The sequence below is a fragment of the Parasteatoda tepidariorum genome, chromosome 4 (assembly GCF_982258835.1).
Source record: "Parasteatoda tepidariorum strain Cologne lab strain chromosome 4, Ptep-v5.0, whole genome shotgun sequence".
Taxonomy (NCBI): domain Eukaryota; kingdom Metazoa; phylum Arthropoda; class Arachnida; order Araneae; family Theridiidae; genus Parasteatoda; species Parasteatoda tepidariorum.
The window spans coordinates 72,527,992-72,554,040 of record NC_141758.1 but is presented as its reverse complement, the minus strand read 5'-3'; the positions used below and the strand labels follow the sequence as shown (position 1 = coordinate 72,554,040).

The window sequence follows — 26,049 nt, the reverse complement described above, 5'->3', positions numbered from 1 at the left end:
GCATTTAAGGAGTTCCTTTACCGTAACTTGAAGTAGTTAGACATTTCAGTTTGAAAAGATTATAAAATAAATATATTTTCAAGCATTATTTAAAAAAAAAAATCAGAAATACCATATGTTATAAAAGAAAAAGGCAAACATAGCTGCAACGTTTTACTTTTTGCCTTTAATGCTAGCTTTAAGAGGTAAAATGCAAACTTCTGTTCAAAAAAATCTCAGAAAATTATTAGCTTATTTTTTCATGTGTTCATTTAACTGTATGAATGTGAATGTTGCTTTTTACTCTATAACAAAAAAACACAGTTTTATGTTGCAGTAAATAATGCGTAGTTTTTGCTAAATGTTAGCTTTAAACCACAAAATATAAAATTTATTAGCTATGCGAAAGAATGTACCCAAACACCGAATCATTCAGTATTACATAGCTCCCAACTTTGTTGGCTTTAGCCAGTTTCTCCTTTAGAATAAACAAAAATTAATTCTTCTATTATTTGCACTTTTTAGAAAATTCCTTAAAATTGTAAGAGTTTGTGATAAAAAATCTTGATGAAAAATTTTTTTTTTCTAATTTTGTTGCTTGTTTGAGGATTTGAATAAGTATTTCTGTTAAATAGTAAATCATTAAAAGTAAAAACTTTGAAGCTTATCTCTTTTACTTTTATCTTATGTTGGATCTATAAAAAAATAAATAACTAAAATAAATAAACAGAACTAAAATAAATAAACAGAATAAATAGATTAAATAAATAAAATAAACTTTTTAAACTGTAAAAGTGTTAAGTGTAATTAAATTTTTATATTGACAACCTTATATTCTCTCAAAGAAATCGGTTCTATGTCCCACAGTACGATGTAAATTTGCTACAGAGTTAAATTAAACCACGTTTTTATTAAAATTAAGCTGCAGCATTGTGTAATCAGATTTAAGAATTCCGATATAGTGGTTCGTCGCCACTTCCTTCAAGTTTTAGTATCATTAAGGTATTAACTATCATTGATCATATTTATTGCACAAATAAATTAAATTCAAACAATCAGGCAAACTTTTTGTGCTACATTCAAGATTAAGATAAATTTTCAATCTATAACAAGTTAATCAAGATAAAGACAAAATTAAAAATGCATTTGTAAATTAAAATTCAGAGCTCACGGTTATTAAATGTTATAATAATTTATAACAGAGTCAAAGCAAGCGTTCTGTTTGATATCGTGAATGGAGAAAAATTGCTATTCGATTTTAGAATATTAACTACAGTCTATTGAAAGTGGTACGGTATCAACAAAAAGTTGAACCTTCATGTCTGTGACCTGGAATTTCAGATAACTGCTAGTAATTCTTACAAATTTAACAAATAAATCTTGCAGAACCAATTGGACATTTCATTCTCTGATCGCGCCATTTTTATTTCCTTAACGTAAATACTTTTGAAGTGAAGACGGAGATAAGGCAAATTGGTTTTTAAAAAAATACAATTGTTATTATCCGAATACAAGATTTCTCTTCAACTCTTAAAAGCAATAAAAAGCAACAAGAAAAATCAAAAAGTACTAATTGAAACTTTCGTAGTGTCATCGATAAGAATTCTTTTTTTTCCACCTTACAAGTCACGATTTCAGCAGATAAATTGATTTCGGATTTTTGATTAGGCGGACAAGTAATCCACGGCCATCTTAACGCTTTTAAACCGTCGATACTCTTTTCAGAATTTAATAGGAAAAAAGAACAAGAAGTTCTCGATCAATGTTATTGACTTTGAAAGACGTATGGGGTACTAAAGGAATAACCGGTCCCCCACCCACGCCGACTGATTGATGATAACGGAGTCTTATAACCCTGAAACTTCTTCAATTTTCTCGTAGCTGTCGATTGTAAAAGGGGATTCAACAATAGTCGGCATAAACGGTTAGTCTTACTCAAAAATTTTTACTTACTGCTATATTTTTTATATTTTTATTATCATTACTATTATCTCCACCCTACTACAATGGATCGAAAGGGTGAAAAATGGGGTAAGGAAAATTTTTTAGCCCTTTCTTTTCGAAATGGTCCACTTTAGGATGATAAAGTTTTGAAGACATTTTTGGCGGATGGCGGAGGTGTGAAGGTCTGGGGGTTTTTGAAAGATATATCTGTCTTTTACCAATGCGGTTTTAAAACCCTGTTACCTTTTTACCCGAGAAAACCTGGTTATCTTGGCGTAATTCTTCAAAAGTCCAAGGCGACAATATATCAAGCCTTTTTGGTGGGGTTTTTCCAGTTCTAATTTTTCACTTGTCATTGAAGATAACTACTTGTTCCTTGAAGATTGAAGGGACAGGGGATGTTTTAAGCAGTTCATCGGTTTTTAATAACCGCAAAGTGACATAACTGAATGATAGGGGGGAATCTTCTATCTCCTTTTTGTCATAAAATTGTCTTTTGTCACTGAAGTGATTTTATTGACTTAAAAGATACTTTGTTTTTCTGAAAATAGTTTGAGCAAAAGAAGATTAATTACTTTATTTTTATGAAAAGTTATTTTGATCAATTTTCAAACACACAAGGCAAATTTATCAATGGATGACTCATATTTTTAAGTCAAATATAAAATAATATGATTGAATTTAGTAAGATAACCTCAGTTAGAATGGACTTATGATGGTACTTAAGTATTTTCAATACGATGGTACTCGCTTTGATTCATAGTGAGTCCCATCATAGGACAGAATTTTCATGTGATGGTACACAATTATTCAAATATATGATTAAATTGATAATAAGGTACTAAAAAAACATTCTGGTAAATTCCGGTTGAACTCGGTGAGCTGGTATTGTTTATCGTAAAATCAATTTTTGCCGGAACAGGTTACGGAGCAAAAAATTTGATATACCTTTATTTTTACAGTAATAAATACCGTAAAATTACTGAATCACTCTAATTAAATTAATATTATTGAATAAATTATGGCATAATATTTTATTGTAAAAATTAATTTTTATTTAAAGCCAATAATTTCAAATTTTTTTATCAAATCTTTTAAGAAAAATCTGTATTCGAGAATAATTTCAATATTGATGTAAAAATATTTTCGAAATTTTGGATTTAAAAATAAAATGCATTATTTGTTTGGGATTTAACTATAACTTATTTGTTATATACTGATTCCATTTTGGCAAACTTAATTTTTATTAAAATCATTCATTTTTCATTAGCTGAAATCATTCATTAAAATTAATTAAAATCATCATTCGTTTTTACACTAAAGTTTTGCAAATTCATTTTTACATATTAGTCATTTCTACATTAGTTTTATACACAGCAATAGTAATAATTAAAATTATTAAATACACTAAATGTACCTTTCTCATATTTCATGAACTTAATTTAAAAAATGTATATTTATTCTATTTTTAAAAACTAATAAATCTTCAAATATATTTAATTAATTAATTTTACCTAAATCTGATTTTCACATCCAGTAGTATTCCACAGCCTTTGTTGTTGTAATATTTTACCATGCGAACTTCATTCGAACAGATCATGCATATCATTCATTATTATTTATCTTGTTTTGTATTGGATCTTTCAGCAGAATTACTCGAAGCACCATCAGGTTTCACAATGATTTTATCCTTTTTTAACAGCCAAAATAAAATTGAGAGATGATGCTGTAGTTTTGAATTTTTATTTAGTTTGTATACACTGCAAATTTTATAGATAAACATTCAAAAGGCAAATCAAAACAAAATTTAAGACCCAGTTATTCTTTCTCCTTTTAAGAGAACTATCTGCACTTTCCAAAAATAAAAAAAGTTAATGAATGCATTTATCAAATCGTTTTCTATTTATGAATCTAGTTTTTTACTGTTTTATATTTAAAATCGTTTGCTATCGTGTAAATAATATTTGTTGGAAACTTTCTTAAATATCGTCTGCGTCATTTTACAAATGATTGCAAACGCCAACTATCTTAATCTTTCGTTTTGAATTTATTATAATTATTTTTTATTATAATTATTAATTTTACTTCAAATACATCAAAGGTGTACTTTGGTTTTATTTTATGCAGTTAATTACGAAAATGTGTTTTTTTTTTGTTCGTACTCTCTTAGTTCGTATTCTGTATAATTGTTGTTGAGTATGACACAGCCCTTGCTATTGCCGCTTTAACCTCATTCAGAGAGATTATACATCTCATTCATCAATATTTATCTTGTGATATATTGGATCTTGATGCAGAACTACTTGACGCACGAACAGTCATAGAGCTGGACGGATATCCTGATGAAAGAACGCTGGTTACTATGACGTAATTTCCGCCCGAATAATCGAGACGGTCAGGTGTGGAGGACATATTTTCTTGGAAGACCATTTTTATAGATAAGATAGTTTTTTGCACATATGCAACGGAAGGGAAGAGTGATTATTTTCTCCAAACAATCCATTATGGACATATCTTTAAATGAAGAACGTGTCAGAATTTGGCGGGAAAATATGTATCATGATCCATTCGAACACAGTGCAAAGCATTTTCTTCTCTTATCATAAGAATATTTTGAACCATATACTTCATATAAAAGCGATTAGTTTAATTCATAACTATGTTTTATTTTTTGCACAGTGTTTATTTTTCTTCTTCTTTATAATGAAGTTTGATAGTACACATTGATGGATCGGACAACGTTTAGATGAGTTATTTTCTGATGCAATGGATTGGAATCACAGCAATCTACTGTTCCATTCTGTATAATAGCAATTTCTTTCATCAATTTTGGATATGAATCTCTCTTCTATAAGCAATAATTTTGCTTGAAAAATCATGGCGTCAAGTAATACCAACAACAATACGCAATTGTTTCCTTACCCGCAGGTCTTTAGAAGGATCTAGAAGAAAGTCTCTAATATGGAGGACAAAGAGGATGATGACAATTTACCTATTACTCTGAGGTTGAAAAAACAAGGAATATACATTTAAAAAAAAATTGAATAGAGTAATTTTAATGTTTTGATGATGAAGTGTGCACTTTTGGTACCTCTACCGATGATGACATTGTCTCCGAAATTAAACAAAAGGACGAAATTAAGTAAGAAGACTTATTAGACGAAACGGAAATTTCAGCATTATCTATATTATAAAGTAAAATGAACAGTAAATATCCTAAATATTTCTTTTTTCTTCAGAACTTAGGGATCAGAGAATTCTGAATTGAAGATAAGAAAATTCATGAACTCTACTTAAAATCAAATTTTGTTCAGTCAAAAATCCTGCTTTTTTTTCTTTTTCTTTTTTTTAATAAAATGTAAAATTAAAACCAATTTTCTGGAAAGAAGTTTTTTTTCCTTTTTCAAGTTTAATTTATTACAAAAACCTTCGAGGTACTGAGGGTGTTACTTTAAGCAATTGCCTCCCCCTCAATAGAAAAGGTTTTGTTTTATGGCTACCGGGGCCGGTACCCCCTGAAGACGTCGGCTTCGGTGGTCATATTTTTATTTTTATTTCCTTCGTTTCCTTTGTTGCTGCATTTATCCTTTTTGTGAAATTTCTGCTGCTTTTAAGTGCGTTTTTTTGCATCGAAATTTTAATAATTTAGATTTGAAAAAAAAAAATTTTTTTTTTAGTATTTAATTTTTCAATTAAGTTTTCAAACAAATTATATAAAATCGTAATCCTTTTTCAATAATTCAAGCATCATATGCTAAAGAATATATTTTTTAAAAATATTTTGATATACTGAACATATTACTGAGTTATTTATATTCACTTTATTAACTGTGGTCTCCAGCAGTTATAGTGGCGGAAAAACTTAATGAAATTAACATTGCTCTAAATTCTTTTTATCTCACGTTCTTAATCCCTGATTGATAGTATTATTGCAGTGTTTGTGAAAAAAAAATTACCCTGTGCAATAAATGAAATTATGGGCTTACAATGAACAATTTAATTGACGGAAATCCTTCGATTTCATTGACGGAGTTCCTTGAATTTAATAATTTTAAAATTTTAACGTATGATATCAGTGCTCGTGATGAAAATTTGAGAAAGATGTTTCGCTTGAAATTCCTTTAAAAGCAATTGAAAAAAAAATGAAGCTTTTTAAGAAAAAAAAATTACTTTTGATAAAGGGAGTTACTGAAATAAATACGAAATATTTACACTTTTGACATTCCGAGTGTCTCATTTTTCTACAGTTGTGATTTATAACAACGGAATAATTTTATTCTGTTGCTACGGAATTATTCCAATAAAGAATTGTTCTACAGAAGCCAATTTTTCATGCCTAATACGTACTACGTGAAAACGAATGAAATATATTAAACTTAACTTGACTATTGTTTTTTATCACGATTTCTTGAGCAAATATCCACTGTAAGAAATCGTTGTTCATGCATTGATTTAACTCATATAGCATTTTGCTCTTTAAGTGCTTATCTTTTATGTAAAACATGACAAATGCTTCAAATTAAAATTACGGTAATAATAGTATGATGTGAGATTTATATAGCGATTACTTCTTGAGAATTGATTACCAATGGTTATTTGTATCTGGTAATCATTTAAAAATTATTTCATGCTGAAACGAAGGGCGGTTTCTCTGACCTAAAAACAGAGTATTTACCAATGAGGCTAACTAAACAAAATTAACAAAAATAAGATCTGTTGTACTGATAATAAGAGTAAAAATATTTATTATTTTAAAGAAAAGATCTCGATTGAGATTATATAAGGCCTTTATTGTTTAAGATCATTATTATTTTCAATTACAAGTATTATCGATAAGTATTGCAATCAATATTACTTATCTATGCATAAGTGCTTACTGTATGATAAACAAATACTTTAATTAATAAATAGTTTAAATAAATAGTTTGCAACTGTCAGTTAATTAAATCTCAAAATTGCTTTGTAGCTAACTTTTAAATTTTTTAGCTTATAATTTCAGATTTAGAATTTAAAGCAAATTTATTTCAATTTTAATATATAAACTTAAAACTAATTAACATTTTTTAGAGTTTCGATGAGCATTTAAATACTTATACACATTAACAAGCGACATAAACAAATATCCCACACTAATTCAGTTTTCGTTATTTCAAAAATTGGATTTTTAGAAATAACGTTCATTTTAATAGTTTTGTAGCGTATCTACCAGTACAAAATTACAACTACAATTCACTAGTATATAAGACATGTTAATTCGATTTTATGATGTAGCACCTTTTCATAGATGAAGATTGACATTGTCGACATCCCCACAGTTTCTATATAATTTTAAACGTGTACCTAAAATACAAATGTACTGTTAATGTACAATCCACTAACGCTTTGAAAGTTAGGAATAAAAACAAAATTGGTGGTGGAATAAGAACATCTTTTTTTTTTAAATTTATCTTATATCTAGCTGGAAAGCATGCAAAATTATGATTTCATAAATTGTTTTGAAAGTTATTTAAGCAATATGTTTATCGAAGTAAATTGAAATTGATGATGGAAATTAAATTGAAAAGTAAACTAATATTTTTTGGGAGCAAAGAGAGAGATTTTTCTTTTTTATCAAAATAAAACAACAGAAAAAAACTACGAAACTTTTTTAATACTTGATTTACATTTTAAATTAAAATTACAGTATTTTGCAAGTATATTTGTATAGACTACCAAACAAAGATTATTTAAAATAGTAATGGTAATAATAATAATCTTAATTGTAATAAGAATAATCCTAATTGTAATAATAATAATAATCCTAATTGCAATAATAATAATCCTAATTGCAACTCATAATAATAAGAATAATAAGTTTTATTATTATAGCGATATTAATTACTATTGTGCATCAAATCTTTATTTATACACTGTATATTTTAAAAATATAAAAAGGATTGCTTAGTGTTTTTCTCGCTTTAAAATTCCTTCTAAATTTTTTTTTCATTTTTTTTTCTTCAAAAAGACACATCAAGAACTTTTTTCCATAATAAATTATTGGACTATAATATTTGGAAATTCGAACAAAATTTTATAAACTTAACGATTGCTGTAGAAATACAATAGTTACAAATAGTTATAATTCTTTAATTTTTAACTCCTCGTTCGGATGTAAGATTCGAGGATTATTTTTATTTAATTAATAGTTAACAAAAATTAGTTAAAGTATTATACAAATTTTGTTCATATCTTAATATAATTTATAATGAATCTTAATGTATATAAGAATCTTATTGTATTTACTATAATTATCATTATTATTAACATTGGACTATATTAAGCATTATCAATTTATATTTTCTGACTGTTTAGTAAAATGAAAATTAGCTGCTAAAATTTTTAAATTACCAAAAGAAAGATAAAATTTTCAATTACTTTTATTTTAATGTCTTTGTAAATAGAACAACAAGTCTATCTCGAAAAAAATGGGTTTTTCCTTTCGCTGAGCAGACGACTTTTCATTTTCCTGATAAGTAAAGAAAAAAAAACGTAAAATACGTCGAATTAAAGCTTTAAAACCCACCCAGATAATGAAATGCCTTTAATCTAATGTTTTCGAAGTTTCCATCTAAGCGCACTGAGATGCTTTTCAAGTGATTCATACCCTTTGAAATTAATGTTCTTTTTAGATGAGTGAAAAAAATGTCACCTAGCTTAAAATGGTCACTAAAGTAAAGAGGCGATGTGGGTAAAACTGGAGGAAAAAATAACGTTGCCAACGAGAAGAACGAAAAAAAAAGCAAACGATAAAATCTCTAAATTAGCTTTTAAACGGACTGATGCTCTCTCTCAATCTCTTTTTCTTCGCAGTTTTTGATTCGCCAAGGCACTGAAATAACTGTAACTTTAACTGAGAGCTATCGTCTGTTTTTTTTCCATTGCCTTATTTTGTTTCATTTTAAGATTGTCGTCTGCACATCTATCCCATTGTAAAGACGTCCTCTCATTTAAAACAGCGCCTAAAGACGCATTTACATTACGAAGAATGTTTATGAGCTGTGTGATCTTCTGAGTCCATTGGTTTTTATCTAAAATGAGAAAAACAGTGCACTAAAAAATGTCATTATCAAGTTCACGACCTCTTTTAGAACTGTATTGAGACTATTATTTTAATTCGAAGATAAGCTATTTTGAAGGCAATAGGAGTTACCCATAGAATATTTGAATGCTAAAAATGATTTCAAATCAAATGATTCGAGGATAATAAATTTCAATTTAATTTTTATATTTTTTATCTTAGGTTATATTTTTTATTCTGTTATATTTCTTATTCTTTCATATTTCTTATTCTATGTTCACGACCGATATTTTTTATTCTATAAGATTAAGTTCTGACTATTATGTCTGTTTATTAGTTTTTCCTTGTCTTAATGAGTAAGAACATGATATTTTTGCATAACGATTCCTGAGATAGTTGGTTTTTGGTAAGACTCCGCATTCATACGTACCACAAGAAATAAATATGTTAAAATTATTTAAATCATTTTGCATTTAAAAATCGTTACTACATATTAGTTTTCGAATCTAAATAAGGCTGTTCATTTTTTGAATAATCTATGATGGAAAAAAAATAAAGCATTTTTCCCGAATAAAAAATTAGACGAATAAAATAATGGAGTTACCATTTTAATTTTTAAAAAAATAAAATAAAATAGGACTTTTCTGAAAGTAGAAACATTGATGCAATAATGCAATATTGGGCTAAAGCAAAAGAATGGTAGTAAATTGCGCAGAAGGAATATTTTAAAAGCTTTTCGCATTTTGAGGTTTAGTTGCATGATGAATATTTTCAGAATATTTGGGTCGTAATAAATATTAACAATGTATTTTTATATTTTTATCATTAGACTAACATTATATTTACCATTTCACGTACTTAACATAAACTGCTTTAAAAGTTATTTTTGTTGATTTTTAAGTAGGTAAACACTTTTAAAACACTTGTTCTCTCTGACTTTTGAATGTTTTAAATCTTTGAGCGGGGAATTTAATTTTTCATGCGATCATAAAACAATAACTTTCACATGAAATGATAGTACAATTGATGGTAAAATTTCGTTATTTTATCATAGTACCTTAGATCACAGCATAAAAACCATTCATTTGGTTAAATTTACTTTTGTGTTTTTGTATTAAATGTGTGGTAATGAGCACTATAATTTTAAAAACCAAAATTTCCGGTAAATCATTACCAAATGAACTGAAAAACTTACAAAACGAATGGTTTAGGTGTAGAATATTTTGGTTTTATTAACCAGAATTTAAAAAAAACATAAGTGGCATTACACTTTTAGATTTTTCGTTCTATAATTATGGTAAAATAACCGACAGCAGTCTGTTCGTCTGATTAACCGTATAGTTTGCGGTAAAGAATATTTTCCACCTTTACATAATTTTCATCTTATTTATCTATCTTATTTTACATAATTTCCATCTTATTTATGGTTACTTGACTGTTTTGTTTAAATATGGTAAAATAACAATTAAATAGATTGTTATTTAGCCATTTTTTCCGATAAATTTCGAACAGTGTGCCATACAGTAAGGTAATTTTACCAGAATTTTTTTCTCCGTATAGCAAGCGTGAACCACGTAAAATACGATACGAGGAAACCTATTTTTTAAAAACTGTATCCAGTATACACCTAATTTCTCCCCTCCCATCCAAAGCCCTTTCTTCTTTACCACTCATCCTATGTTTGATTCACACATCTATATGAATGAATATTAAGTTGTGTGTTTTTGTCTCTAAAAGAGTACCAATAACACACGCAAATAAAAACGACACACTCCTAACAAGAAGGGCATCTAATACTTGACACATCTAATTTGTCGTTGACACAAACCAGCCTGTGATTACATTATCATAACACGATTGAAAGCCATATGCACTTTATCATTTACTGTTATTTCATAAATAACCGACAATTTCTGTGACGTCGGCTTGTTTTAACACAACAGTCTCTTAAGCTATCATTTTTGATGAGGGCTATCTCTTTAGGTCATCAGACACCCACATGCGACACTTTTTGGGAGATGTTGATGCGCTTGTGAAGTGGTAAAAGATTTATTTAGAGATAGACTCTATTTTATACGAGTTTTATTTGCGGTTTTGATATTTATAAATATTCAGCAAGCGTGCATACAAAGGTAAGAGATCCATAAGAAAAGAATTCTTTTTTATCAGATTCTAAACTATCTTATCAAACACTCTTTTTCTCAGATGTATTGAAATTTTCAATTATCCAATGTACTTCGATAAGTATTCGCTTTCAGTTCAATCCTTTTGCGGTCTTATTTTGTTTACGCTCAAGAAGAATTGGTGGCTGATATCAGCCATACCACAAATGCTTAAATATTTTATCAACATTATTATTTATTTATATTTTTCTTTATATGTTCTTCATGGGATCACATAATATTTCAGCCAGTACAGAATCGCTATCTTTTTAAATTCCATTTTTGTTTCTACACTGCAAAAAGTAGACACTCAACTATCACGAAACTTTCTTCGTTTTTTGAGGAAACCGTCTCCTGGTACATACACTGAGCAAACTTTTCCTTAAAGTTACGAAATAACTATCGTCACTTCTTCCAGGAACTGAATTTCATCAAAATTAAAGAAATATTTCGCATTATATTCTATTTTTTCCGCAAAAAACACCTCATAGTGCCTAATGCTTAAGCCTTTTCTAATGATTACTTTATCGTGGAAATCATTGTCATCCCAACAACACAAACACAGATAGGACAGAGAGTTAAACTACACCCATGCCCGAAGCAGGATTCGAAAACGGGATCTTCCTGGTACGAGGGACCAACTCCTTGACCATGGAGTAGGCATGTTTCGTCAATTTGTTTACAATCGTCAAGTATTCATTTTAGTTTCGTCAATCGTCATTCTAATTAACAATCTCCCTCATCATTGCACTACAATGAGCTTTCAAGATGAGGAATTCTTTTCGTTATACTTTTTGGAGCTCGCGTTTCGTCAGAAATCTCTTGACTTCGAGACGAATTGATTCTCAAAATTAACAAAACCAATTCAAGGATTGCCGAATTGTCAAAAGGGAGAGTTTTATTTATGAGAATGTGGACTTATACTTATGCATGTAGCAACAAATTTAATATATTCAACTCCAGATATGGCAGTTACCTTTATATTTATAGGAGGATTTTTTCGATCACATATGGTTGCACTTCGGCTATACAACGTCATAATATTAAGATTTTATTGGCGTTGAAATATTTAATTCATGTATTAAACTTTTCTGAGGCAGTATGCCAGTTTGGGAACACGCATGCCAAATGAATTGCAAAAATAATAGAAATGAAAAACTATTTGTCTCTAAAAGTCCGCCATTTTTTGACAACCACGATGTCTGAACTCCATAGAACTCAAGTTTTTGTACAGAAGTCAGAAATTTAACTTAGGGTGCATGATCTACGATTTCAGTTGTTAATATCCGGTCGGACTAAAAATCTATGTACGATCTAAGTCTCCAAACTGTATGAACTGTAGATTTATTAATTTTCGTCCGGAAGGTTGCACGAAAAGGAGTCAGATTTACATAATTTGAAAATTGTAAACGTAAACAGTACTACGACAAACTTAGCGAACTGATTAAGGATCCGTTCGGTGTAAAAATCTATGTAAGATCTAAGTCACCAAACTGTATAAACTGTAGACTTATTCATTTTCGTCTGGAAGGTTGCACGAAAAGGAATCTGATTTGTGTAATTGGAAATAGGTAAATGTAAATGGTACTATGAAAAGCACAGGGAGCTGATTAGGCTAAACTAAGCTTTATTTAAAAAGGAAGAAAAAAGAGGTGAAAAAGGAAAATAAAAGATTTTTAGGGTACCTCTGAGAATCAATGAGTTGTAGTACCTCCTCTTCCTTACGGAAAAAAAAAAGTGAGTAAAAATAGTTCAATAGTCTTATTAACTATGATCTACACATAACGGGAAACTGACATTAATACCGATTGAGAGTGTGCGACTCCTTAAGGCTAGCTTCCATAGGCACAATGTAAACCAGTCTCCCCTAAATTTTGTGCGGTCCCTGTATATAAAGGAAAACCCAACATTTAGGGGCACAACAGCAAAAGTTCGTGCAACTGGTTTTCACCTCCCCTACTCCCAACCACTTTGGCCACTTTGCTTTTTATGCGCATGAACTGGATCTTAGGACATATGATGCTCTGTTAATGCTGAGGATGCTGCTCATCCTGTAAGTTTTTTTCTATCATAGCATATTCTCACTGTTGCTTTCCCCCCCGAAAAACTCTTGTTATCCAATGAGAATGTTGCGTATAAGAAATTTTTTTTCTGTCTTTAAAAGTTTTTTTTTCTCTTTCCAATGCCCACCTGGAAAATGACCTAAGTCACATAGGCATCTGACGGGCAGATTTGTTGGCCACTCTTTCAGGGGCACCATATTAGGTGGGCCAACGTTGCTCCCACAATAAGGACATATAGTACAGAGAAAGAAAGAATATGCATGCCCTGCTCTCGATTCGAACCCAGAACTTTTCTGATGCAAGGCCATTTCCCTGACCCCTACACAGGCCGGCCGGCCTGTCTTTAAAAGTCGTAATTTAGAATTTGCGTGCTTAGTTCATATCATACTGCAGATTCCTGATATTTTAGTTCTTATATTTGGAAAAATAGTTAACAGTTTACTTCAAATTGTCAGAAATTAAAATTCTCACTTGACTAGACATTTAACAATTAGAGGATGCATTTAACACTTTGATTAAGACATTTAAGTCATTGATAAAATTCCAACTTTTAGCAATGATAAAATTATAGAATTTGCCGAATTAGTTGCCAGAAGTTCAGATCAATGCATTATATTCCTGAGATTTTATTTCAATTTCATTTTTTTAGTCCAATTTTTTCATAATGGGAACATTTAATTTAATGTTTGTTAAGAAAATAAAGAATCAACGCTATTAAGTAACTTTCATTGTTATGATTATTTTTTCAATTCATATGCATTTTTTAAATATTTCTACAATTTAAGTTAGATTCTAAAAAAAAAACAAGATAATTGAAGAAAATTGTATTCAATTACTTTAATTCTTCTATTTACTAATTCTACACCCATTGTTTTTAGCAATGCACAAACCGACAAAGAAAACACTTAAACGTCCATTGTGTATCTACAAATGAACAACAGTCTGGTTTCTATTGTGGGTCGGCTTGTTCTCTCTATCTTCACAATGAATGCAATTTTTCCCTTAAAATTAATTGCATGATACCGCGAGTAAATGAATCTGGCAGATACTCCAAAAGTTGGCAGTGCCGCCCCCTATCAGTTACAGCTGCAAATGGAATGCACACTACAGATGGAGACAAAAGGGAAAACCTAAAATATCGTCTGCTCGACCCGGAAAAAGGAAATAGAAATCTTTTATTCCTGGAAATTACGATAAGCCAAATCTCTCAATGTACGAAACGTTATGTTTTAGCAGAATATGGGAAAGAGATCGCGTTTAAAATTTAGTTATTACAAATTGCTCTAAGATTAAAAACATTGCCCAACCTTGTTAATTAATTTCGTACTTTCAGGAAGGAAGAAACGATGCCTCCGATTTAGAAAAGAGATTTCAAATATTCGAGGTTCGAAAATTCAGAAATTTGAAATCAGCAGGCGATTCTCTTTTGAAATAAATAACCCTTTATTATGAAGAAAAGAACTTTTATGTATTTAAAAATCTGGCTTTAGCGCAATTTATAATTAACAAAGTGAATCTAGTTATGGTTACAAAGAAAGTTCTGAGGAACTTTTCCGCTATTAAGATTTACCTACATTAGCGAACGTGAAAATTTTTATTTGACAAAATATTTTACTTGAAAATTTAATTTAAAATTTTAAGCTCCAGGTAAAATTGGAACTGAATAAAGAAAAGCTTTCAGGTAAAATTTAGGATTCTTGATTAGTTCGTTCAATCATTAATGGTAACTAATCCGTAACTAAAGAACCCGGTTTTTTAATTTTGAACTGCCTAAATTTTTCCTGTAAAATCTATGTTTAGTTTAATTTCTTGCCTTTAAAGTTATGAAATTAATTATTATCTTTTGATGCAAAATTTTAAAAAAGCTGATTTCCTTAAAAGTGTCCTTCCAGCTTTTAGTATGGTCTAATCATAGCGTAAAAAATAGACTCACCAAAATATTAAAAAGAAATAAATAAAAATTCTAATCTTTTTTTTAAAGTTAAGGAGTTGATTATAATTCAAGAAATTGCCGAAAGCAAAAAATAGCAGAAATAAAGCACATTTGTTCTTTATTTAAGCTTGTCGTTTTTTGCTTTTCTCTAATATGAAGTTGATTATAGTTTTAAAGAAATTTCACTTTAAATGTGAAAGCGATTTTCACTTAAAGAAACTCTTCAAACTTTATCGAAAATTATTGGAGCTGATTATAATTTTAAAGAAATTCCTCTAAAATTGCAAAAGGGACTTTAAAATTTCTTTTTTAAATATTGCATTTTATTTAATAAATAAGAAATGGAAATTTGTGCATGTATGGTTTACAGTGTTGGGGAACAACTATTAAATCATTATAAATATTTTCATTCGTAACAAATAATTGGCAACAATAGTTGTAATAAAGCACATTTGTTCTTTATTTAAGCTTGTCGTTTTTTGCTTTTCTCTAATATGAAGTTGATTATAGTTTTAAAGAAATTTCACTTTAAATGTGAAAACGATTTTCACTTAAAGAAACTCTTCAAACTTTATCGAAAATTATTGGAGCTGATTATAATTTTAAAGAAATTCCTCTAAAATTGCAAAAGGGACTTTAAAATTTCTTTTTTTAACTATTGCATTTTATTTAATAAATAAGAAATGGAAATTTGTGCATGTATGGTTTACAGTGTTGGGGAACAACAATTAAATCATTATAAATATTTTCATTCGTAACAAATAATTGGCAACAATAGTTGTAAACGAGTCACTGTATCGCTACAATATATTTGTCAACGCGCACAAAGACATAAAATCAACTTTATCAATTTCAATAAAGTGAATAAATAATATTTGAGAAATATACTAAAAGTCTGTCTTCAAATATTTTGAACATAAGATAATGCAGTTGGCGTACTTTAACACGTCTTAAAGAAACTGACATTTTATTGCAACACCTATAGCTTTCGAACACCATCCTGACATTTTCGCGAATCTTGAATAGATCTCCCATCCCTTTTCTCTAAAATCACGTAGTGAAGGCCCCACCAAAAAACAGCCTATTTTTCTTTATTGCGAAAAAAGATAAAAATTCAATTTCTTTAAAATAAACGATACCCTGTTGAAGGTTCTCGCACTCTGTAAATGGTTTGTAAAGAAAATAGATGGTTCCAAGCTTTGTGTTTCTTCCCTCTTTTTTTTTTTTTTTTAAGTTAAAAAGAAATTTTCAAAACGTTTTATATCGTCTGTTTTTAAAAGGAACTTTGATCTATTGCTTATGAAGTCCACTGTCCATACCCACGTATAACAAGATGAAAAATTCAAGAAATACGTGTTATAGGCTTGATACCTATCCTACCATTGAAAGAAGCATGGAAGATGTATAGTTGAATGATTTTTGGTTTAGAATTATATTATTATTTTTACCTGTTCTGCTGAATTCTAGCGATTCACGTTGTCAGAAAAACCCATCAATAAGAGAAAATGGAAATAATGAAACTGAACTGCCGTTTCGGAGAAAATATAGGAAGTTTTAAGCATGATGTAGGATTTTCTTAATGTTCGAAAAATTATCTGATAAAAACTTATCATTGGGAATTTATTAGGCGTAATTATATTTAGTAATAAAATTAGGATATATTTGTTATATTATTGTCCATACCCACGTGCAAAAAGATGAATAGTTCAGGAAATACGTGCTATAGGTTTGATACTAATCCCATAACTGTTTTCTTGAATTCTAACTATTCATGATGCAAAAAAAAAAGAACAAAAACATGTATAAGAAAACTTGTAAATAATGAAACTGAATTGTGGTTTTAGAAGTAATAACAAATTAAAGAATTAATAATTTAGAATCAAATAATAAATTAACAAAGAATTTTTCATTCTTTAACTTACTGTATTGTTATTTTTTATAAACTGAACAGTTTTCACTTTATTTAATCTTTTTCTTGTTTTTGTTTCTTCTACGCCTCCATTTATAATTATTTTTATTCCTCAAAAAAATTCTTAACTTTTCTGATTGATTGAATTAATTTTATTATTTCTTAAACAATTAAAATTGTCAACTAATTTGTTCTGGACAAAAAATATTAATGATGTATTTTAACATGTTTTAACCAATAAAAGCATCGATAGCATTCTCTAAAGCCTGAATAGTCATAAGGAGTAGTGGCCTAGTTGAATATTCTAACAAAATTTAAAGTCACTATACTATTTCAGAACAAAACAAGATTACATGTGCCCTCCTCAACATTGGAAGAAATAAATTTTTTTTTTTTTTGCATTTTCATTTCCTTGCCTTAAATTTAATGCAAAAAATCTTAATAGATATAAAAAATTTTATGTAAAAAATCTTAATAAATATTAAAAATTTAATGTAAAAGATCTTTTTAAATTAAATTTTAAATTCAGAAAACTTTTCAACTTGCGAAAATATTAACATTTAGAAGAAAATACTAGAAATAAAAGTTTTGATTGTAGACATTTGATCAATTCAATTCGATTTTGTTTTTTCCTTTATTGAGTTATTTTATTTAAATAACTACATGACTCTGGAACAATTTGAGGAAAAATTTGAATGTTAAAGTTTTTAATTAAAAAATAATAATTCTAAATTTGCAATTGCAAAAGCTTTAAAATTTTTGGAAACTCTTTCTCATACTGGTATTACAACTTAACAATCAAATAATTTAAAGATAGAAGTCTTGCAATTTGTCTTCTCAAAAGAATCGTTTGAAAAATACTACATCTAACTAACAACAAATCTAACAAGCAAAATAAAAAGCAAAAATTATAGGAATTACATGAAAAATTAGAATTTATTCAATTCGTAATCATAAATATTGACATTTTTTTTACAAAGATTTTTTCTCGTTGAACTGGATTCAATGCTCTTTAGAAAAATTAATTGAATATAGAAGTAGAGTAGATGCAGTTTGTTCTCCTGAAAAAATCGTTTGTAAAAAGATTACTTATGTCTAACTGACAAGAAATCTTGGAAGCAAAGTGAAGAACGGAAAATTACCTAAAAAATACGAGAAATACAAAGAAGATAATCAAACCAATTCGTATTTGTAAAAATATAAATTTTTTAACTAAGTTTTCATCATATGGCTTGCAATTACTGCTTATCAATGGAATGAATTGAAAGTAGAAATAGATACAATTTGTTATCCACTAAAAAAATCGTTTGAAAAAAAAGATTACTTGTATCTAACTCACACGAATACTTGCTAACAAAGTAAAAAACATTAAAATTACACAAAAAATAAGAGAAATTTAAAGTAGAGAATCAATCCAATTCTAATTTATAAAAATATTAAATTTTTAAAAAAAGTTTTTATCATATTACTGGAATTACTGCTTATCAATGGAATAAATTGAAGGTATAAAAACAAATACAATTTGTTTCCCCAAAAAGATCGTTTGAAAAAAAGATTACTTATGTCTAACTAATAACAAATCTTGCAAACAAAGTAAAAAAACCGAAAAATACACAAAAATTACGAAAAATTTAAAGAAGAGTATCAATCCAACTCGTATTTATAAAATATAAAATTTTTAAAAAAGTTTTTATCATATTACTGAAATTACTCTTATCAATGGAATAAATTGAAGGTAGAAATAGATACAATTTGTTCTCCCAAAAAATCGTTTGAAAAAGACTGCATCTAACTGACAACAAATCTTGCAAAGTAAAGAACGAAAAATCACAGAAAAAAATATGAGAAATACAGAAGAAGAGAATCTATCCAAGATTGATGCTTAGTTTTGACTGAGTCACGCTTTCGAAATATAGGAACTGTTCCCGAAGATAACGCATATGCACGAACGCTCTCAGAAATAACGCCCGTTCTTATTTTTTTCTCCTTTTCTCTCGAACCTGTTATTTTTTTTATCCGAACCAAGCGGTCATAGATAAATGATGGACTGAGAGTAGTAGTGTGACATGGAGGGGATAAAGAATATCTTATGATTTGTTTGTTTCTTCGGGGATGTGGGAGTCACTTTGCTTTTAGGGTGGGTGTTGATATGGTTGATGTTTATACTGCAGAACTAGATCATTCTGAATATTACTTACGGGAAAAAATGATGATGTCTATTGTAGTTTTCTTCCTTTGCTTGTAATTTGAGATATTTGCCTGCAGTATATTAATTCTTTCCTAATGGTTTATGGAAATAAAAAAAAATGGAATTTAAACGTAGATTCTGAAAGGATATTAAAGTGTATATGTATTTCTAACTGAGTTGAGCAAATGGATCTTAAAAGTGATTGGGGAAAAATGCAATAGATCACTGAAGTAATTCAAATCATGAAATCATGATATTTTTGTAGGTATCTCATTACCATATATGGCAGTACTTTTTTTTCAATTGTTTTGAATTAAAGGTTTTGAATCAATGGTTTCGAATCAATGGTTTCGAATCAATGGTTTCGAATCAATGATTTCGAATCAATGGTTTTAAATCAATGGTTTTGAATCAATTGTTTTGAATTAATGGTTTTGAATCAATGGTTTTGAATCAATTGTTTTGAATCAATGGCATTTAATCAATGGTTTTGAATCAATGGTTTCGAATCAATTGTTTTGAATCAATTGTTCTGAATCAATGGTTTTCAATCAATGGTTTCGAATCAATTGTTTTGAATTAATGGTTTTGAATCAATGGTTTTGAATCAGTGGTTTCGAATCAACAAATCTCATTGAAATATACTAATCTGTGTTAAAATGAATATTTAAATTACTCAAGTTGTTATAATAACTGGACTGAGTGTCCAATTATTAGATTAATCTCAATAATTCGTATGAGGTTTACGAGAGAATAGTGATATCTAATATAGTTTTCTTCCGCACTTTTGTGATTTTAGATATAATGTTTGTTACGTTTCTGTGGGTTTTCCAAAATAAGAAAATAAAAATAAATGGAAATAATAATTGTATCTTACAGGTTACGGAAAAGGAATTTTGGGGCATGAATTTCATTACTGTCCAGTAATAACATTTCCTTCAAAAAAAAATATATGGTTAATAAAATCAAAATATACGGTAATTTAAAACATTCATTAGGTAATTTTCCCGTTCATATGGTAACGGGTTTTGAAATTACCACACGTTTAGTAAAACGTTTAGTAAAAAACACGTTAAACACGTTTAGTAAAAAAGCAAAGCTAAAAGGCAAATTTAACCGAATGAATGGTTTTTATGCAATGCGGTAGCATGATGAAATGCCAAATGTAACTAATTTTATCACATATTATAAAAACCATACTTTATTGTTAATTCCACCAAAATCGTTACCAAAGCGCTTCGATAAAAATTACCGATCTTTTTGGTGCACCCAAAGAGCTAGAAACACTGTAAATTTTATCATATTCTGGTAGTTTTAATGATTTTTTTTCTTAGAGCACATATTAAAATGCACTTTAATTTTTTCGAAATATAAATACATTTAAAATATCTTCCGAACATATTATAATTAATTTCTGTAATAATTTTCATTGACTTTTAAAACAGATTAAAATAGTCTATGCTTAAAACGGTGACTATTTTCTGTGGTACACTAATAAAAAAAATAAAACATATTTTGATAAAGATAAATTTTTCGTTAGAGAATATTTCACCTTTATCTAAGTCACTTAAAACATTTATCAAAATATCTTTCATTCCTAGAAAAAATTCTGACAACACAAAAATGTTATTTTTTTTATCTTCCAATTGATTTCCTATATCTTTCACAAAAATACCTCTTTCCCATCAGAGAAAAAAAATCAACCACCTCTATCCTCATTTATCGGATATATCCTCTAAGTGATATCTTTATCAGGTATCTGAGGTCTACGTAAGTCAGAGAAGTTCATCCTGTTAATACCTTCCAGGAAGATAATAGATAGAGAACTCTATAGTGCTTAGTGTTCCACGATGTTAAGTAGTTACTCAGATGAGCAACAGGTGGCAGTAGCATCTGATAGGAGGCTGCGGGCAGATCTGGAGGGTGGATCTGTCAGTTTTCTTGAGAGCAATTTTATCTTGGCTCTGGTTCCAGAACAAGCATCTAGCTATACATCATGTTGAATGGTGTTGTATGGAATGGGATAGTTGCTTCTCTATTTTCTACATATAAAATCTTTTTTTCTACGTCTTTTTTTACTTTCGAACCGATGAGATTTATTTGACAGATCTATCTTCGAAATAAATTGTTAGCAGCATTAAGTTGCTCCGAGAAAAAGCAATTAGTCCATGTCAAGTGGCAACCTTAAGATGAATTGAGCTGTTGTGTTGTTGTTTTCGGTAGTTTCTTTTTATCGTTTAATTTTATGCTCAGATTTTGTGTTGTTGTATGTATTTTTTTTATTTCATTGAATCCAATTTTTAATAATTTCCAATTCGGACAGTTACTTTTTAGCATTACATCTTCAAAAATTTTCTTAGTAATGGCAGTAGTATACTCAATAAAAAAAACAATGTGATTTATTTTTAAACATAAAACAAAAAATGCGTCGATTTACCACTTTTAAGTAAAAACGAAATGTAAAGTTTCTGTAGTTTTCCTACAAACCAGAGAACTTTGTACTTTTCGAGTCAAATACCAAAATTTTTTACATGATTCTAACTGCAAAGTAGTAGTGCATGGAAATTTGCCTCCAAGGTACGTAATATTTTCTTAACGTGAAAATCGACTATTTGATCTGAAATTTGATAAATAGTTACCTTTGGATGAGATAAAAACACTTTAAAACAACGTAAGTTAGTAAATATTCTTGGAAAGGGAGAGAAAAATTTACTAAAATTTTGAAAATTAGAATTTAAAGGAATCAGAAGAAATTGAGAGAAGGTGAACATCATTATAAACACGTGAGAGACATCACTTGCATGAAATATCATAAAAATCTTTTATGGAGAATACTCGACTTAGACCTTACGACATTTTTTTCAACAGTTTTGCAATCTAAAGACCTAATGTTTAATATTCCAACAAATAGTTTCAATATCAGCTGTATCAATTTTTCCAGAAATTGGCTTTCTTTCTCACTATTGGTTAATAGTAAACAGTACTGTTACAGTAAACTGTACATATTTACTGTTACAATTTCAACAGTAAATGCGAAAGCTAAACTGACAATACATTGTTTTCTCGTTAATTAATGGAAGACTGAAATATATCCGCATACTTGGATTTAAGTTTCGAAAATGGTCAAAATATTTTCTCCTCAAATTAAACTCTATTTGGAAAAATAACAATTCTTTAAAAGCAAAAATTCGCCAAATCTGTTTGTTGTATAATGCAATATTATTAGTTAATGTTAGCAAAAACATTAAAATACATTGAAATAGATGGCTTAAATCAATTCGATTCTCATATCTGCCTTTAAAATTCAATATCTCTTAGACTACGTTACAAATTATAAGTAGTAAGATTTGTAAGTAGTAATAACTCACTTTCGAGTCCGTAACTGTGAAATCTTGAAATGGAAATTTTGATTTTTTGCCTACTAGCAACACTGCTGTTTTAACTGCACCTTCATACCCAATCACATTGCAAGTTTCATTCGCTTTTTGATCGATGCAAGCTGGCTTTACTGCCATTTTATTGCTAGATCAAATTAATCTCAATCAAATTCTGACCACTTTAAGATTAACTTAAAGAACTAAAATTTTAACTGAAGCTCTGTACTGGATGACGATATAAGTTTCAATCGTTTTCTGATTGTTAAAAATAAAACCTATTGTCATATTATTGTCAAATAGAATTTATCATCAATCAAAATTTCGATCACTTTCCAATTATACAGAAAACTGACATATTAACTGTGCCTTACTACTTTCAATCGATTTCTAACAACTTCTAGCAGAACTTCTCGTCATATATCAAATACTAATTATCGTCACTACACATTTTGGCCGCTTTTTGACCATCCAGATTATATTTTATATAGAGTAAATCACAATATAATTTTAAAAGGTTTCTCGAAAGTTATAGACAGAATTTATCGACAAAAGAAATTCCAACCACAAGTTAAATTACTCCAACCATAAGTTCTGTCAAATTTTTAACTAGAGTTCTGCGTCTGGAGGCAATCTAATCAAACTATTGTTTCCTAAAAGCGGCTACAAATATTTATTGTCATTTCAACGCCAAACTCAATTCTTGGTGTGTCGAAATCTGATACCCTTTCTGACTTACTAAATTGCTCACATTTTTACTAGATTTCTGAGAGTAACGCCAAGTTACAATTGTATGTTAAAAAGTACTAATAAAATTTATCACCCACCACAATTTCGACGAATGGCTATAAATAGAATTAAAAAAGACAAATGACTGAAAAATAGAAATAATTAAATAAAAGTTTTAAAAACTACTTTATTCAAGTCGATTACAGAAGAGAAATTATTCTGTTTTGTCAGACCAAAATTGTTTTAGTAATAAACTTTAATTAATACCAGGGGGGGGGGAGAAAGAAATTAAAAAACCGTATGCCCTTCGTTTTCCGCTTTTAGTTTGACAAAAACAGAATTATTTTCTACTTATTAACTCGCTTAAGAAACAGTTTTTTATTTTATATAATCTTAAAATTGATAAAGTTAATTGTGAAGCACTCTTAGGTTAAGTTGGATTCAGGAGGTAAAGAGCTTAATATTTCAGATCATTATGTTTCCGCCTGCAAAGTTGTTTTATTTGTTGTTATTAGCCATTTAATTTTCAAGTTTATTTTTAAAATTGTGAGAAAATACAAAACACAAAAATAATTAAAAGGTTTAAAATATGAATAACTTCTACCTATTTTCCTTTTAATTTTTATGCTTAGTCTTCTCAAATCAAAATCATCAACAAAAAAAAGCGCTATTTTTAAGTTTTCGATAAATGGACACTAAAACATCCCTTTATATGTCAGGGGGAAATGAGAATCTAATTTCTAATTATCGTATAAATCTTCGGTACCTGCTGCCGAAAACAAAGTCAACCAATCCGTCGTAGATATTCAATCAATACCCCAAAATTGTCACGTGTCATATATTTAGTCGGAGAAGGTGGTTGTTGACAGTAGATTGCTCGCACAATACTGATGTCTTTAATGATTGTAGATGGAGGGACAATCTTTGAGTTTTCAGTATTTCTTAAAGTATATTTTATCTCGTTTCAGGTAAAACCGAAGACACGCTAGAAGAAGTTTCAGAGCTGTTACATCTACCAACAGATATATTTTCCGTAAGAGACCCAGAGGACGATGTTCACGAGTATACAGTATTCACAAGACAAAGACTCCGTGAGGGAGTTGTATTTGGTCCATTTACTGGGCATGTGATAAAAGACGATTGTGATAGCCTTAATGTGATCGAGGTATTTATTATTTAACTCATTATGACTGTTATACTTTGTAATCAAAGAATGAAATTGATTTATGCAAATTCATAAAAAGTCAAAATAAGAAAATAACGCTTAAAATAATGTCAAAAATGGAGAAGCGCAAGAAGCAGCTATGACCGTATTTGTCTCATTTTAATAATTTAGAAAGTTGGAAACACAAATCAAGCAAAAAACGAAGAATTATTAAAGATAACACAGAGCCGCGATGGCCGAGGGGATAGAGCGTTCGCCTTCAAATGAGGTGAACCGAGTTCAAATCCTAGTGATGGCTGGTCGATTGCGAATTCCACTTCAAGCTTGCACCGACCACAATGCTGACGTAAAATATTCCTAGTGGTAGATGGATCATGGGTTAGAGTTCCCTTGCCTTCAGGCTAACAGTGGGAGGCTCTCGTGGTCTTCCTCTCTTAATTGATAATTGTTATTTTATCATAGTACTTTAGAACACAGCATTAAAACCAATCATTCGATTCTATTTACTTTTTTGTTTTTTACTTATTACTAAATGTGTGGTATTAAAAACTTGACCGTTACCAGTAAACCAGTAAGCCGTTACCACATGAACGGAAAAATTACCAAGTAAATTGTTTAAATACCGCATATTTTAGTTTTAGTAATTAAAAATATGTTTTGTTTTTCTTAACCAGAAATACAGTAAGGTAATTTTAATAGAAATTTTGTTCTCTATGTGGTTTTCATGAATTTAAAACAGAAAAACAATAAAGGTTGAAAAGTTTAGTACCTCAATTGTTTTTCTTTTAAAATGAAGAGAAAGACAATTCAGGCAGCTAAGTTATGTTATAGGGCATAATTTTTCCACCCAGATTTCCTGGTTTTAGTTAAAATAATCTTAAGGTAAAATGACTCATTAAATCAAGGAAAATTATTTGAAAATCATATCACAATATGTGATTTCAGCTAATAATTGATATTTCAGAAATATTGCAAACAGACTTTCGCTCATTAAATATCATTTTTCAAAAAATTATCGAGATTTCGGAAGTTTTGTAATGCGATTTTTCATCATTATCGTTATTATTATTATTATTATTTTGATTTACACTTTTTGTGTTTGTAGCGTTATCTGTCAAAAAATTTTGGAGCTAGAAAAGTTTATACTTTTTACATGAATTTGCATCGATATTTTTTTTTAATCTTAACTAAGTTACTCTTGTAATAAATTGTTGAAATAAATCCGTCTAATTTTGACCACATTTTTAACCAGTGCGATTGTGCATATTTGTACAATGGGATGGTGTACGTAAAATTTTAAAATAAGGAGCTGTATAATTTATTATATTAGCTGCCTGGCAAAATCAGTTATTTGATTTATATACAATGTCATGAATTAACTAAATATAAAAATACTGCCTATATTTAAATTTATATTCCCTACATTTACGCCATCGAAAATTGAGAATATGTTTTGTTATTGGTCACAATACAGTTGAAGCCAACGGAGTTTCTGAAATAGGATTTTCTCGCTGTTTAAGAAAAATACATTTACAGATCATAAATA

At 28.9% G+C, this 26,049-nt stretch overlaps 1 protein-coding gene across 3 annotated transcripts in view; it reads left to right on the top strand.

Moving 5' to 3' along the window:
• The window catches only part of LOC107442891 (zinc finger protein ush), a 201,040-nt gene that overhangs the window by 144,694 nt on the left and 30,297 nt on the right, over positions 1-26,049 (top strand). For all 3 annotated transcript variants that reach the window (XM_071182419.1, XM_087161364.1, XM_071182418.2), the window contains exon 2: positions 24,307-24,503. In XM_071182419.1, coding sequence (XP_071038520.1) covers positions 24,307-24,503 — 197 coding nt within the window. The remainder of the gene's footprint in view (positions 1-24,306; positions 24,504-26,049) is intronic.